Genomic DNA, 15,265 nt, shown 5'->3' with positions numbered 1-15,265 from the left:
TTTTTTTTTTTTTTTGGCTGATGCTGTATAAGCTTGCTTTCTTGCATCATATGCTTCAACTAATGCTAATTCACCATTGGTAACATCATCAGTTGCTCCCACTGTATAGAATTTAAATACTGTCTAAGGCCACTGTAGTCACCTTTACGAAAACAAAAACCCTTCCCTTTACCATTGATGGTAGTTACATCTTTAAGTAAATACCACATCAGTACACTGTGATCACTGTCACCTAGTGGTTCCTTTATCTGCAAATTTTTAATGCATGAATAATCACTGCAGATAATCAGATCAAGGGTATTAATCCCTCTGGTTGCCCCTCGAACATGTTGCTGTAGAAAACAATCCTCCAATAAATCCACAAAAGTCTTGCTAGCGTGAGAGTGACCAACTCACAAGTTCCAGTCAATACCTGGAAAGTTAAAATCCCCCATTACAAGACATTCTGATTTACTGGCCCATTCTATTTCTCTGTTCAACTGTTCATTGTACTCATCAGAGTCATTAGGCCTATAACATACTTCTACTCTCATTTTCCCTCTCTCAGTGTTTATGTCACACCAGACAGACTCAACATTGCACTGTCCACCCGTGAGAACTGGATGTACTTCCTTAGGATTTATGTATTTCTTAACTAACAGCATAACTCCTTCTCCCTTCCTACCCTGTCTGTCCTTTCTGTACACATTGTACTCCCCAAATTCCAATTCTGCACTGTTTATATTTGTGTGACACCATATCTCTGATATACCAACAATATCTGCCTTTGATGTCTTGCTCAGCACTTCAAATTCATCAATTTTATTTACTATACTTCTAGCATTAGTGTTCATGCAAGTATATATGCACTTATTCTTACTCTTAGTTACCCTAATACGGCCCATGTATTTACTTGTTCCATGATGACTCCCAGCAGCTCTTGAAGTCCCCAGTAACTTACTCTCTAGGCTGCTGCTCATTACAATAGAAGCAGTGCAAGAATCACTTTCGCCTCTGCCTGCAGCTACCATTAATCTTTTAACATTAGCATTAGTAGAGGCATATGATGCAAGAAAGCAAGCTTACGCAGCATCAGCCAAAAAAAAAAAAAAAAAAACTCCCATTTCACCCCTCCATTCATTCGAAATACCTGTCCAGCTGAGCCTTAAATTTATTTAGGCTATCAACTTCCACAACAAGGGATGGAAGTCTGTTCCACCAACCAACTACCTGCTGGCTAAAGGCAAATTTCCACACATCTATCCTACATCTGTCTTTCCTCAATTTGAATTTATGTCCTCTCAGGTGATTATTCTGAACAAGAGGAAGAATCCCATCGGCATTGAGCATGCTCAAACCATTCAAGGCTTTATACACCTCTATCAGATCACCTCGTCGATGCCCAATCTCCAGACACTTTAATTTGCAAAACTTAAACCTTTCTTCGTAAGAGCAACCATTTGTTCCATTCACTAATCTTGTTGCCCTTCTCTGTACTCGTTCCAGCAGCTCTACATCCTTCTTGAAATGAGGCCTCCAACCTGTATACAGTATTCAAGGTGTGGCCTGACCATTGCCTTATACAAGGGAATAATCACCTCCTTATCCCTTCTAGAAAAACCCTGTATATCACTGACAAGACACCATGAGCTACTCTTGCAGCCCATCTGCACTGCTCAGAGAACTTCATATCTGCCTGCACAATTACCTCCAGGTCCTTTTCATTCTCTACCACTGTCAGTGTATTACCACAGAGTTGATACGTTGCTCAACAAATATTCAAATATAGCATCAGCAAATATTCTTGCACCCTTTTTATTTAAGTGTATTCCACCCCTGTAGAAGCAGTCTCTCCTGTTATCAAGCATAGACCACACTTTAAAAAATTCTACCCCATGAGCTTTGCACAATTTCTCCAAGGCCGAATTGATTGACAAGGCTCTCATCATATACTCCCTCCTATTATGTCTGGGCAGAATTTCAGACACTAACCCTAACTTGTGAAATTGCAGACACTTTCAAATTTAACCCTAACTTGTGACTTTTTCCAACATTGGCCTGTAAAATGAGTTTATAAAGTAACCTGGAACAGGTTGGAATCATAGGGAAAATCTTCAGATTTATAGCTGGATGGCTTTAGGGCTGTAGGCAGAGGGCTGTGATAAATGGTTATTCCTCAGATTGGGTTGATGTTTATTAGTGTGGTTCCCCAAGGATCAGTATTAGAACCACTGTTGTTTTTGATTTTCATAAATGACATCGATGAAGGAATAGAGGCGTGATGTCTAAATTTGCAGATGATGTAAAAATTAGTAGAGTAGTTAATGACCATCCCTGAAGTCTATCTAGGTCACTCTGAAGAAGCTCTGCTTGGCAGAGCTTCTTCAGAGTGACCTAGATAGACTTCAGGGATGGTCAGAAAAATGTCAGCTATGCTTTAATCCAGCAAAGTGTAAAGTATTGCACCTGATGGTGGGGGTGGGGAACACTAACTTATACACTTGGTGGAGTTGAACTAAAGCCAGTAGTGGAGGAAAGGAACTTGGGTGTTACGATACAGTCAGACATAATTTTCTCCAAGCATTGTAGAGAGGTTGCAAGGAAGGCCTATACTGTCCTATCAATGATTTATCGAACAATTGCTAGTAGGGATATGGACGTCATAATCCCATCATATGAGGCTACTGTTAGACTATACTTGGAATACTGTGTTCAAGTATTGAGACCCCACCTAAAGATAGACATTGTGCTTCTTGAAAGTGTCCGAAGATGGGTAATTACCTGCGGGAGGAGGGTAATGCATAGTTTGTCTATTTTTTTTTAATTTTCTTCTTCTTATTATTATTTTACTTGTATTTATTTTTAATTTTATTTATTATTATTTTTTTTTTTTTTGGGAAAATTCAAAGGTCAGCTGGATAATTACCTGTGAGAGGTGGGTAATGCATAGTTTGTCTATTTTTTTTTTATTTTCTTCTTATTATTATTATTTTACTTGTATTTATTTTTAATTTTATGTATTTTTTTTTTTTTTTTTTTTGGCTGGTTCAGCATAAGCCATAGGCTTCCTTGTCCCATGTGGCCATTGCTAATACTAATACAATCAAATGAAAATTATCAAACTGTTTAGTTATTTCTGAAACAGTCAAATGGTGACCAAAACAGCTTTTCTTAATGTATTCTATTCATTCTGCTAGCCAACTGAGACCTAGTGAATAACTGTTCAATTGTTTATGATAACAACAGAATGACCAATTGTTAATTCATTTCAGTTGAGTGCACCCATTTGTACCACTAATCCTCCATCCAGGCATGTGAAACTAGAAGGACTTGTGTTGCCCCAGATTTCTGTGCAGGCCCCGAAGTATTGATAACTTAAAGAGGTTCACAGTGTTAAACTCATATGAAAATACAGTAATGGTTATTGGTGATACTTGAGCAGTGTCCATTGATTACCACTCTCTGTCTTCTCCCCCTCAACCACCCCTTTATCCATAGCAGCAATTTGTCTCTGATGCCACACTGCTCCAATTTGTGCAGCAGTCTTCCATGTGCAATAGTATCAAAAGCCTTTCTAAGATCCAAATATATAATATCAAAGTTATTCCCTGCATCCAGTTCTTTTGTGACTGCATCATAGTATCCAATCACATTGGTCAGGCAAGACTTTCCCTTAACAAAACCATGCTGTGTCCAAGCTATAACTGAAGTCTTGTCTAGATGATCCTGCAGTGCTTCTCTAATCAGTGCCTCCATTAATTTTCCTGGAACAGAAGTTAAACTCACAGGTCTATAATTACTTGTGTCAGTCTTTGTTCCTCCTTCGTGAATTGGGGTCACATTTCCACATCTCCAGTCGATTTATACCTCCCCTGAGTCCAAGGAAGCTCTCATAATTATGGCTAAGGGTTTGCTTACTTCCTTTGCTGCCTCCTTCAATATAATTAGATAGATCCCATCCACCCCAGGTGCCTTTCTTGTGTTTATCTTCAACAATTTCTCCTCCACTTTACTCTCAGTTATTACAAGATTATCCAGCTTACTGTCAGAGTTGAATACATCTCTGGCATTCCCCAATAATGGCACTGGTGTGTTGTTTGCACACTGGTGCACCCATGATTGCTTCTGAGTTTAAAATTTTTGCATATAGTCCCACAGGTTTTTTGGCCAAACCAGGCAAAACAACAGGAGGAAAACAGGAGAATTTTCAGAAAAAGCAGGAAGATTTTTCAAAGTTTGCAATGCACTACAAATTAAATTTCAATGAATAATATACATTTTATATTAAAATATGGCCATATGATTGTTTATCACTACAGCATGCTTTTAAGCATTAGTTTACTTAACATTTTTATGTCCACGGATTTCTGTTTGGATTGCCTCTGTTTTGGATTGTCAACTGTTTATAACCGTTTCAAAACAGATACTGCAGCAGACTTTGCTGCAATGTTGACCCAAAGTTTTCTTAATAACAATGGCATGGCTGTTTAGACATGGCTAGCAAGAGCATTTCCAAACCTGCACCAGAAAGAGATCTGAATTAATTTTATTTTCACCTGTTTGAATATTCTCTGGGATTCAGCACTGCTATGAAAAATTATTAAAATTACAAGCATGACGGGATAATTTGTAATATTTCATGTCCTATTGGGCACTTGCAATTCTTTGATCAAGTACCAGTGTAGATTAATTCTGTTTCTTTCATAATGGGCTGTCAAGCAGCGAATGAAATTTAATATTGACAAATGCAAGATACTGCATATGAGTAGCAGTAATCCCAGAATAATATTCCAAATATCACACACCAGATAGTGTAAAATGAAAAACAAGTCACAAAGAAGGTTAGGCAAGCAAAGGCATTGATGAGAAATCTTTGGCAAAGGATGCTAAGAAAAACAGCAAGGACTTCTTTATAAACTTCTTTATATAAACTCTAGAAGGAAGGGGATGAATCAGATTGGTCCACTTGATATCGATGGTTTGGCTGTTGATGATCCTGCACAGATAGCTGATAATCTGAATGACTATTTTGCATCTACATTCACACATAGAGGAAAATTCCGGAAGGTTATCAAACTGTAACAGGGTGCGTAATGATTTTGTAATAACTGAGAGCAAAGTGGAGCAGAAATTGTTGAAGTTAAACATAAAAAAGGCATCTGAGGTGGATAGGATCTAACCAGTTACATCAAAGGAGGCAGCAAAGGAAGTAAGCAAACCCTTAGCCATAATTATGAGAGCATCCTTGGACTCACGGGAAGTCCACATGGACTGGATATGTGCAAATGTATCTCCAATTCACAAAGGGTGACACGAGTAATTACAGAACTGTCAGCTTAACTTCTGTTCAAGGGGAACAATATGAAGTCACTGGTTAAAGAAGCACTGCAGGATCATCTAGACAAGACTGAAGTAATAATTCAGACAGAGCATAGGTTTGTTAAGGGAAAGTCTTGTCTGACAAATATGATTGGATACTATGATGTGGTTACAAAGGAACTGGAAGAAAAAAATAATTTTGATATCATATACAGTACTTGGATTTCAGGAAAGCTTTTGATACTGTTGTATCAAAAAGGGTGGTTGAGTGGGACAAGACTGAGAATGGTAATCAATGGATACTGCTATACATGGACTAATGTTATTAATGGAGTTCCCCAGAGTTCGGTGTTGGCCAACTATTGTTTTGTATATTTATCAACGATACTGATGAAGGTTTATCAGGCTTAATATCCAAGTTTGCAGATGATACAAAGGTTGGCAGAGGCAGAGTGTGTAGTGTGTTTAGTATCAAATGGCACCGGGGTTTCCCCCATCTCTGCGTAGTATACATTGTAGGTGTGAAACAGAACACTGTCAATGCCAGAGGTTTAAAGGTGTATGGATCTTGTATATGTCAAGTGTTGTCGTGTACCATTGTTCCTCTGGTCATTTGGCCGCTGGGCCCCTAATGGGACCTAACATTGCCCACACTCCACCCTGTGGAGGCAGAGCAGGTACACGAGTATTACAGTTATTTATCTGGCAGGTACTGCCACCTAATTTCCTGAGATTTCGGTGGCTAGGACCTAAAAAAGAAAAAAAAAATTATAGATAGGGGTCAGCCAAAACGAGTACTAGTTATGCGATTTGATGTCATTAAGTTTTTGGGTGTAGGGCTCAAGCAATTTAACAATGATTCGAATGATAGTAGTTGTAAGTTAGAGGGGGGAGGGGAGACTGAAGGCTGGGGAAAAAGACAGAAATATGGGGTCCATAGAGAAGATGACCCCCAAATCAGTAGAGCAGGCCCATGCCCCACCAGAGCAGAAAGAGGGGTGGCAAGGGGGAGAAGACCAGAGGTAACCTCCCCCTCCCGCCTGGGAAGTGGAGGCAAAGCACAAAGAACCATGCAAGGGAGCATGGCTAGGAATGCCTAATGGCAGCAGCTGAGCTGTGCTGGTGGTTGTGTCCCACCTGGGATAGCATTCCACAGCATGCCGGCTAGGAACAGCCAACAGCATGGATGACCTTGTGGTCCATAAGGTTCCCATGGCCATCCATCCATCTGGTGGTGAGGCTGGAATAGAACATGCAATTTATATCATTCACTCACACACTTTTTTTTTTTTTTTTTTCTTTCTTTCTTTTCTCTTTTCTGTACATTTTATAGTTTTTTTTTTCCTGCATTTCAAGGCAACATTTTATAGTTTTTACATTTTACAACTTTTTTATTTCCCATTCATCCATCATTCTTATTCACACTGGGCAGAGGTGACTAATTAAACAGGCAAAACTGACACCAAGCTGTTAATCCCGCCTGTCCAATTATTGCTTTAAAATAATTTAATGCTTGTTTAACCATTGCTTTAAAGACAAAGCAACAATTTAAACAAGCAAATAATTTAAAGAAAGCTCACACAATTTAAATGACATACAAATAATCAAATTTAGGAGAATACTATTTATCTACATATCTAATTGAACAAAAACAAAAAAAAAAAAAAAACACATTTATATAACAGTTATACTAATGCTAAATTTTTTTTTTTTAAACAAACTTCCTGTCATACTTTTACATTCTGCTTTAGACATTTATACATTCAACACACTATTTCTTGCATTCATTCACTGATCCAGGCACACACACTTTTACACCCTTACATTCAGCCCATTTCACTCAGACTCCACAGTCATTCGCTAATTTTACTCAATTTACTCTTTCAGCACTCACCCATTCTCACACATTCATCCCTCACACACCCAGAAGCATAAATTATCATTCACTCACCCTTCCTAGCATTTCCTTTCATACTATTGCCTTTAAATTCACTCCAGTTCTCATTCATACTAGCATATCCCGGAGAAACCTGTGGCTTACTAGTTTTTTCCAGCTGACAGGTAACCCTGACTGCATGTCTATACCAGTCTCTTTAAAGTCGTTTCCATGAGTGTTGTCGCGTTTGAGAACTCAGTCTGTTTTGGTTGGACGTATGCTATGATGAGGGCAGTACCATCCTGTCTTTATTCCCATCAGTCACATTTGGTTATTTCCTACCTCTATGATCCACTGGCAATGAGCCAAAGGAGTCCCCAGGGATAGGGCATCAACTCTGGTAAAGTCCTGGTAATTTCTGAGTCAATTCAGGTATGTTCAGTCATGTAGAGATTTTGTCATTCACTGGACATGGGGGGAGAAATGCGCTGGTTATATATTTGGTCTATTGATTTGCTACAGGGACTGGTTGAAGAGCCCATCTCTGCAAGTTTCAGCAGATTTCAAAAATGTTTTGAGCATATTTGGTGAAGGCCTTGTAAAAGACCTCCTCCGTGATGAATTGGTGTTCTTGACCCCTAGGAAAGGATCCAATTTCTGTGATTAACTGTCTATGTTCATTTTCACACATTACACAGTCATATAGAATGTGTGCCCAATCCTCACTTTTGCCACAGGTACAGTGGGGATCATTGGCCAGTCCCGAAGAGTGTAATTTAGCTTTAAGGGATCCATGACCTCTCACTAGAAATGTGGTAGAAAGTCCTGGAGCATACCACTTAAGTGTTTTTGGGCTAACCATAGACACCTGTGGAAAAAATGTTTTGGTAGTAGCACCTTTGGTCTCTTGCTCCCATTCAGTTTGCCATATCTGATGTAGTCGTGTGGCAATTTGTTGTTTCTCTGCCTTGATGTCATTGGCAAGGTATGGCTCATTGCCATTAGGATTATGCCTATATTGGGATTATAACAGCTGAACATAATAAATCAAAACTTTATACATACATTTAACTGATGGTAAACATGAATAAAAATAGAATTTATTATGAAAATAGAGAGATAAATCTCATTGAATTTCCAAAATTTCAGTTTCAAATAATAAATTAAAAGATTACTCACCTCGCTACTTTAACACTTTTGGGTTTGTGCTGTACCAACAATTTTAGGAGGTTCTGGATAGTGCAACCAGTGTCTATAAGGTCTTCTACAATAAGTACATTCTAAAATTTGACAACCAACATATTCATACATAATTAAGTCTTACAACAAATTACAACTTAAAAATGAATGAAACATTTTTTACAAATTAAAACAATTTGTGATAACAAGTATCTTTAAACCCAAAGCTTTACTTACTTTGTCATGAAAAACATCAAGACTGTCAAGACCAATGACTCGTATCTCACCTGTTGATTTATCATCCTTCAACAAAGAAAAAGTTAAAATGTTACAATTTTTTATATCTCTTGAAAGGGGGAAATAAACCTAATTGCATGGCTCAGTGCCAATCAGTTTTTATTTTGCCTTAAATTCAGAAAGAATGATATTCAGATTGCCTAAAAAACATATGTATCATACAGAAATCAATAATAAAAATTTCATACATCATTACAACTATCAAAAAGCAAAATATAACAATCACATGATATTTTAACTATTACTCACATACATCCACAAAACATTTCATGTTAAATTTGCAGATAAATTCAGTATAACACTCAATGTATTTTTTGGAAACAAAGAAACTGGATGCAAAAAATAATTTTGACATCATATACTTAGATTTCAGCAAAGCTTTTGAAACTGTTCCACAGGTAAGACTGCTGTATGAATTAGAGTAGTGTGGAATTAGGGAAAAGTTACTGTTATGGATAAATGAATGGTCTGGTGACAAAAAAAAAAAAAAAAAAAAAAAAAGTTATTAATTGGCACTGCTCTTCTTGGACTAATGTTATTAGTGGTATCCCTCAGGATTCAGGGTGCTGGGCCCCCCTTCTGTTTTCAATATTTTTTAACTGTATTGGTACATAATAAGCTAATTTTCCAAGTTTGCAGATGACAAAAAGGTTGGCAGTGTGCTAAGTGATAGAAATCAAAGTGTATTACTGCAAAATATGAGCTGAGAAGTGGAAATTAAAAATTTAACACTGATGAATGCAAGGTACTTCATATGGCAGCAATCAAGAAGAACATAACATTTGGGTGGTACCACACTCAAGTTGGTTGGTGGAGAAATAAAGAGACCTAGGGGTAATAATACAGTCTCACATAAAGTTCTCTGAGCAGTACAGAAAGACTGCTAGAATAGCTCATAGGGTTCTGTCAATAAAATACAGAAATTTTTTCAGCAGGAGTCCCTGGCCACAAAGGAAGGTGTATACAGTGATGTGTTTTATGCATACAATAAAAGTTCTTACATAAAGAGTGATTAATAAAATAAAGTAACAATAAAATTATTTATAATAAAAAAATGTAATTTCAAAAAAAGCACAAGGAAAAAAAATAAAACATAAGTAATAATTTAATGGTAAGAATACCACACATGATTATTATTTAGTAAAAAAGAAAGGATTATAGTGTGAAATCTGGTGGAAGGAGAGAAAGGATGCAACAAATTGGTTGTTTTTGGCCTGATTGAAATTCACTTGAATTAGTTTTGGTGCAAGCAAAAGAAGAGTTTTATTGTGAATTAATAAGGCAGGATCTAAGTTCAATGAGGTAACAGAGAAGATAATTTACATGGAAAGTGTTTAAGTGGTTAAGAAAGTGTTTTTTTAGAGGATTTTCTGGGAATTTTTCATGTCACAAACTCCTAAATTTCAGGGCAGTGGATGTCAGAATTATATAATTTGCAGAAAAGTAAGAGATTGTTGTATCAAGTCAAAAAAAGTACTTTCACAATAATTGAGGCAGTTTACCATGAAAGATCACCATCTTACAGGCTCATAGCTGGACTTTAAAAAATCCATCTCAGAACCCAGTATTCAATAGATGTGACTTTTTTGAAGTTTGAGTTAGAAACACCCAGACCAGTGAAGCATAATGGATGTTAAGTTTGATCATTGTTGAAATATATATGATAAATAATATGGGCAGAGTGAATATGTTTTGGGTTTTGTTTAGCATACCATATAGATTTTATACGTTTTTCAAAAAATAGTTTACACGATCAGAGAAACTGAATTTGATGAAATAAACTCTGAGATCCTTGTGTTCAGGGACAAGATGAATAATTTGAAAATCAAGAGAGGTCATGATTGAAAGGATATTCTTTTTAAGAGAGATTTGAAGATGACTGGATCTTGAGGTTAAGGATAAATTGAAAGAATGAAGATATGAAGAAAAATCATACAAAATTTTGCATATAATAATAACTTATATAAACACTTGGAACTTTTTGACTTCCTTTCTCTGAAATTCTATTTTCTCAAGTCCAACTTTCCTAATACTGAAGTAATTTTCCACAGTGATTTTACTGCTCACAAACTCCAGCTAGCTTCTTTTTTTTTTTTTTATCTAGTCACACAGACCTAGCTGGGCAAGATGCTGAGGTTCTGGCAACAACTAATGGCCTCGCACAGATTATTCATTTAGCTACCAGAATACCAGAAAATCCTAACCACACAGCCACACTCTTGATCTTTTTCTCAAAAACAATCCTTCTAAGTACAAGGTAAAGGTGAGTGGTCCTCTAGGCACCTCAGATTATAACTTGGTGATGCTCTTCTCCAATGAAGCCTTTCTCTTGTGGCCATTCTCAGCCTCATGTTGTTTGCATTACAAGAATGCTAAAATGGGATAATTAATCTAAGATTTCTATTCTTCTTTTCCTTGGTTGGATTACTGTTTTAAATCTTCTGACTTAAATTCACTCAAATTGTGTCAGTGAAATTATCCTTGTAAGAATGAAATTCTTTTTTCTGCACTCCACCTTAAAATCTCATTCTTTACCTAAAACTTTGTTTTCCAATAAATGGGCAAAGTCTGTTCAAGACAAGAATGTTGCATGTTGCAATTATGCAACATTCTATGCAATACAACAAATCTCCAGATTCATTTTCTGCCTGCAGTAAAACTTGCAACAATTGTAAAGCAGATATTAATCAATCCAAACTAGATTTTGAACAGGCTAAGAGTAGAAAACTTGCTTCCAGTCCAAATGGTCGAGCTTTCTGATCTCTTTCCAATGCTATTGGCCACAACTTTTGCTGAACTATACTGTCACCTCAATTAAAATATGATAGTTCTACTGCTTCCTCAGCTAATGACAAAGCCAAATGACTAGTATCCTACTTTTCTTCTAACTCTTGTATTGATCTTGGTAAACTATCTCCTGCCATTCCCAGCACTCAATGCCTCCTGTGGTCTTCCATCAAGAGGACATCAGATGAATTTTGAACAATCTTAATGCCAAGAAAAGCTCCAGGTCCTGATGGCATTTCTCCACTTGTTCTCAATACATATGCTCCTGAGCTTGCTCCTGTTCAGTGTTGCCTTTCATATTTTCTTATTCCACAGCTGTTTTTCTCCTTCTGCCTGGAAATTCACTGATATACAACCAGTTCCAAAAAGGTGATACATCTCTTCCATCCAATTATCAATCCATTGTACTTATTTTTACTCTTTCCAAAGTAATGTAGAAATCCATTAACTACAGACTCCTAAACTACCTTGAAACCTTCCATCTGAACAATGATTGCCAATATGGATTCTGTCGGTGTCAATCCACTGGCAATATATTGGCTTACTGTGAAAGAATTCAATGGAAAAGTTTGGCAAAACTCAAGCAGCTGCTCTTGACATTTCTAAGGCTTTTGATTGTGCTTGGAATAAAGGCCTTCTAAAACAAACTTTCATCTTATGAACTGCTGACTGTTTTTTGCTATTAGGTATCCATTTTTCTCTATGGGCACTTGCTACAGGTGATGGTAGATGGCTTTCTGTCTTCTAACTTTTGCACTAATATTGGTGTTCCCCAAAGTTTAGTTCTTTCTCCCTTTCTTTTCCTCTTGTACATTAATGACCTTCCACTGACTGGAAATCCTGTCTATGTTTTTCCAATGATAACACATTCCACCTTCCAGGTTAAGAAACCTTCCCCTGCAAAAACAGCTTCATCTTCTTGAATATCCACCACAATTCCTTAAATGCTGATCTACAGATAATTCTCCAATGTGGCAAAGATAATTTAGTTAATTTAAATCCTTCTAAAACTCAGTCCCACCTTATATCCCACAAAAATGAGTCTACTGCATCTATGCTTATCTTCAAATCTCTAAGATTAAGCATAGGTGCAGTACACTCAGATCTCTAGACAAGATTACATATCTATATTAGGGAATACCCTGACCTCTTAATCTCTTTGGCATAAGCACATCACTGATATTGCTCTCTCTGAATCTAAAAAAGTGGGTTTTCTCTTTCATTCTCAGTGTTACATTTCTTCTAAACAGCTACTCACTCTGTACAAATCTGAAATCTGCCCTACCATGGAAGATTTTTTCGACATTTGGGGCGATTTTTGTCGATACGTCCATGGGCACTGTTCTCCTGAATTTGCATCTATAATTTTCCTCTCTCTTCCAAAGCAGTCTAAACACATGCTGCAACCAGTCAAAAATCATTTACTATGCAACTTCAAACTCACATAATCGACTTTTCTTTTTCCTCATTTATCCCTTTAACTTCCATTTTCTGGAACAACCTTTCTTCCCATGTATTTCCCAAAAACTGCCATCTACAAAAATTAAAATCTAATGTTATCAAGTATCTTATGTCTTCTCAACCTTCAACCCATGCGCAGAAATAAGTACTACAGGTTATATTACCTCTCGTGTTTAGGGTTTTCATAAAAAAGAAAAAAGAAGTCTTGCACAATGGTGGAAGATTGAACTGAATGGTTGCAAAGATTTTTATGTCATCTGCATAAGAAATCACATGTTCATATGACAATAAGAAAGGTTGGAAGATAGCAGAGAACAGTGTTGCTGAAATGGTAGAAATTCCTTGAGAAATATCAGCAGAGCAAGTGATATGGTAGAATATTCTTAAAACTGGAGACTAGAACTCTCACTTTCAGTAGGTTAGCAAAAAAGTTTAAAAGATTTCTAGTGATTGGTAATAATGTTCAAGAAGATTAATCATTAAGCAAAGATTGAACTGAGACTGCATCAAATGCAGAATTTATATTGTGTATATTATGTTCATGTGTTTTTTTTTAGTTAAGGGAATTTAGAATAAATAAATTAGTTATAAACAAGTTAGTTGCAGTGGACCTTCCTCTTGATTCTATAATGAATTTGGTTATTTTGGAATGTAATAGCTGTTTAACAATCAAGGAGTGCATCAGGGTTTGTTTGTTTTGTTTATTTGGTTTTTAGGAGCATTAGCAACTAAGGCCATATTGCTCCGGGATATGCGGTGGTCATTCCCTGACCTTTCCACATCCTTCGTATTTGGTGGTGACGGGCTCGAACACCGGTCTAATCAAGAAGCATGTGCTACGCACTGTTGCTCCTTCCCACCTGGCTATGGAGGCGCCAGTGCATCAGGGAATACTGCTCCCACATCTGGAGTGGTGCCCTCATAACCTTTCTCAAGCTTCTTGACTCCATTCAAAAGAGATCATTCAGGTTAATTAATGATCCACCTTTTAAACCTCTCCACTTTCTGCCTCATAGACATTCAGTTTCTGAATACCTTTTCCACAGATACTTTCACAAACAGCGATTTTCTGAAATGGCTTCTGTAATTACTCTACTCACTTCTAAATCAGTCTGGGCATGTGATGCAAGCAATCAGAATCCATTCATTATCCAACTCCAAACACACAGAACCAGCTTTTCCTCCTCTTCCTCCTTTTCCCTCCTACTTTAGCTTTTTGGAACAACCTTTCTTCACATGTATTTCCAAAAAAATTATAGTCTACAGAAATTCAAATCTAATGTCAACAATATCTTCTTCTCAGCCTTCAACCCATGCACAGTACTAGGTACTATACAAGCAGCATTTTAAAAGTCATGGCCTGAGTATGAAAGGGTAGTGGTACAGTGTTAAAAATTTCTGTACTTAAGGTATAACACTTCAAATAGTAACCCATCAAGTTTCATGCAGTTTCAATAACATCTTTTTTTTTTTTTTAATTACAGATCCTGAAGTAAACAAAGTTGTGTAAATGAGGAAAGATGGACAAAATCAGTCGCTGTGCAATCATACAATATTTGAGAAAAAAGAGACTAACACTAAAGGCAATTTAGTTATGGGATATGGATATGGACCTTAGGATATGGTTACAACATTGGGGGGGGGGGGGGATGATGCTTGTTCCTATTCTATGGATATAAAAGTGGGCAGCAGAATTTAAATTAAGGAGGAAGAGCCTAGAAGACACTGTGAAAGACCTGCAATGTCCATCACTGCAGAAGTTGTGGACAGTGTCCATAAGCTGGTTAAGCATGATCAAAAGAGTAACAGTTTGGTACATTGCCAGCATCTTCAACATTTCATCTGAATGTGTACCACATAATAACAGAGGTACTGGCTATGAAAATGGTGTCAGCATGATGGATCTCAAAGTTTTTGAAAACAGATCAAAAACGCATCAAAAATGCACAAGGGTTGTCAAGTGAACATCTCTATTTTTTTCAAGCAGATCCAGCAAATTTCCTTACAAGATTTGTGAAAGCCAAGTCAATTCCTTTCTACTGGCAAGGTGACGCCATCGGTTTTTGGGATGCTGTTGGGGCGTTACTAGTAGATTACCTTCAGAAGGGCCAGGCAGTCACTGGGGCATATTATGCAGACATTTTGAAGTGTTTGTATGAAAACATCAAAAACAAATGCAGAGAAAAACTCAACAAATGAGTCTTTTTCTACCAGGACAATGTGCCTGCTCACAAACCCTGCCACTGCCATTGAAGCATTGCATGAGTGCAGGTTTGAAATCTTGGACCATACCCCCAATATTCACCAGATATAGCACCATCAGACTTTCAACCATTTCCTAATTTTAAAAAATACCTGGCTGCATCC

At 37.1% G+C, this 15,265-nt stretch overlaps 1 protein-coding gene across 1 annotated transcript in view; it reads right to left on the bottom strand.

The window, feature by feature from the left end:
* LOC150079615 (hypoxanthine-guanine phosphoribosyltransferase-like) overlaps positions 1-15,265 on the bottom strand; it is a 95,373-nt gene that overhangs the window by 35,749 nt on the left and 44,359 nt on the right. The window contains exons 4-5 of the mRNA XM_090383136.1: positions 8,591-8,656; positions 8,354-8,454 (exon numbers count right to left, since the gene is read on the bottom strand). Of these exons, the coding sequence (XP_090239262.1) occupies positions 8,354-8,454; positions 8,591-8,656 (167 nt within the window). The remainder of the gene's footprint in view (positions 1-8,353; positions 8,455-8,590; positions 8,657-15,265) is intronic.

This window comes from Mastigoproctus giganteus, chromosome 10 (genome assembly GCF_048544385.1).
Source record: "Mastigoproctus giganteus isolate SK-2022 chromosome 10, ASM4854438v1, whole genome shotgun sequence".
Lineage (NCBI taxonomy): Eukaryota > Metazoa > Arthropoda > Arachnida > Uropygi > Thelyphonidae > Mastigoproctus > Mastigoproctus giganteus.
This window is presented reverse-complemented; position numbering and strand designations above follow the sequence as displayed.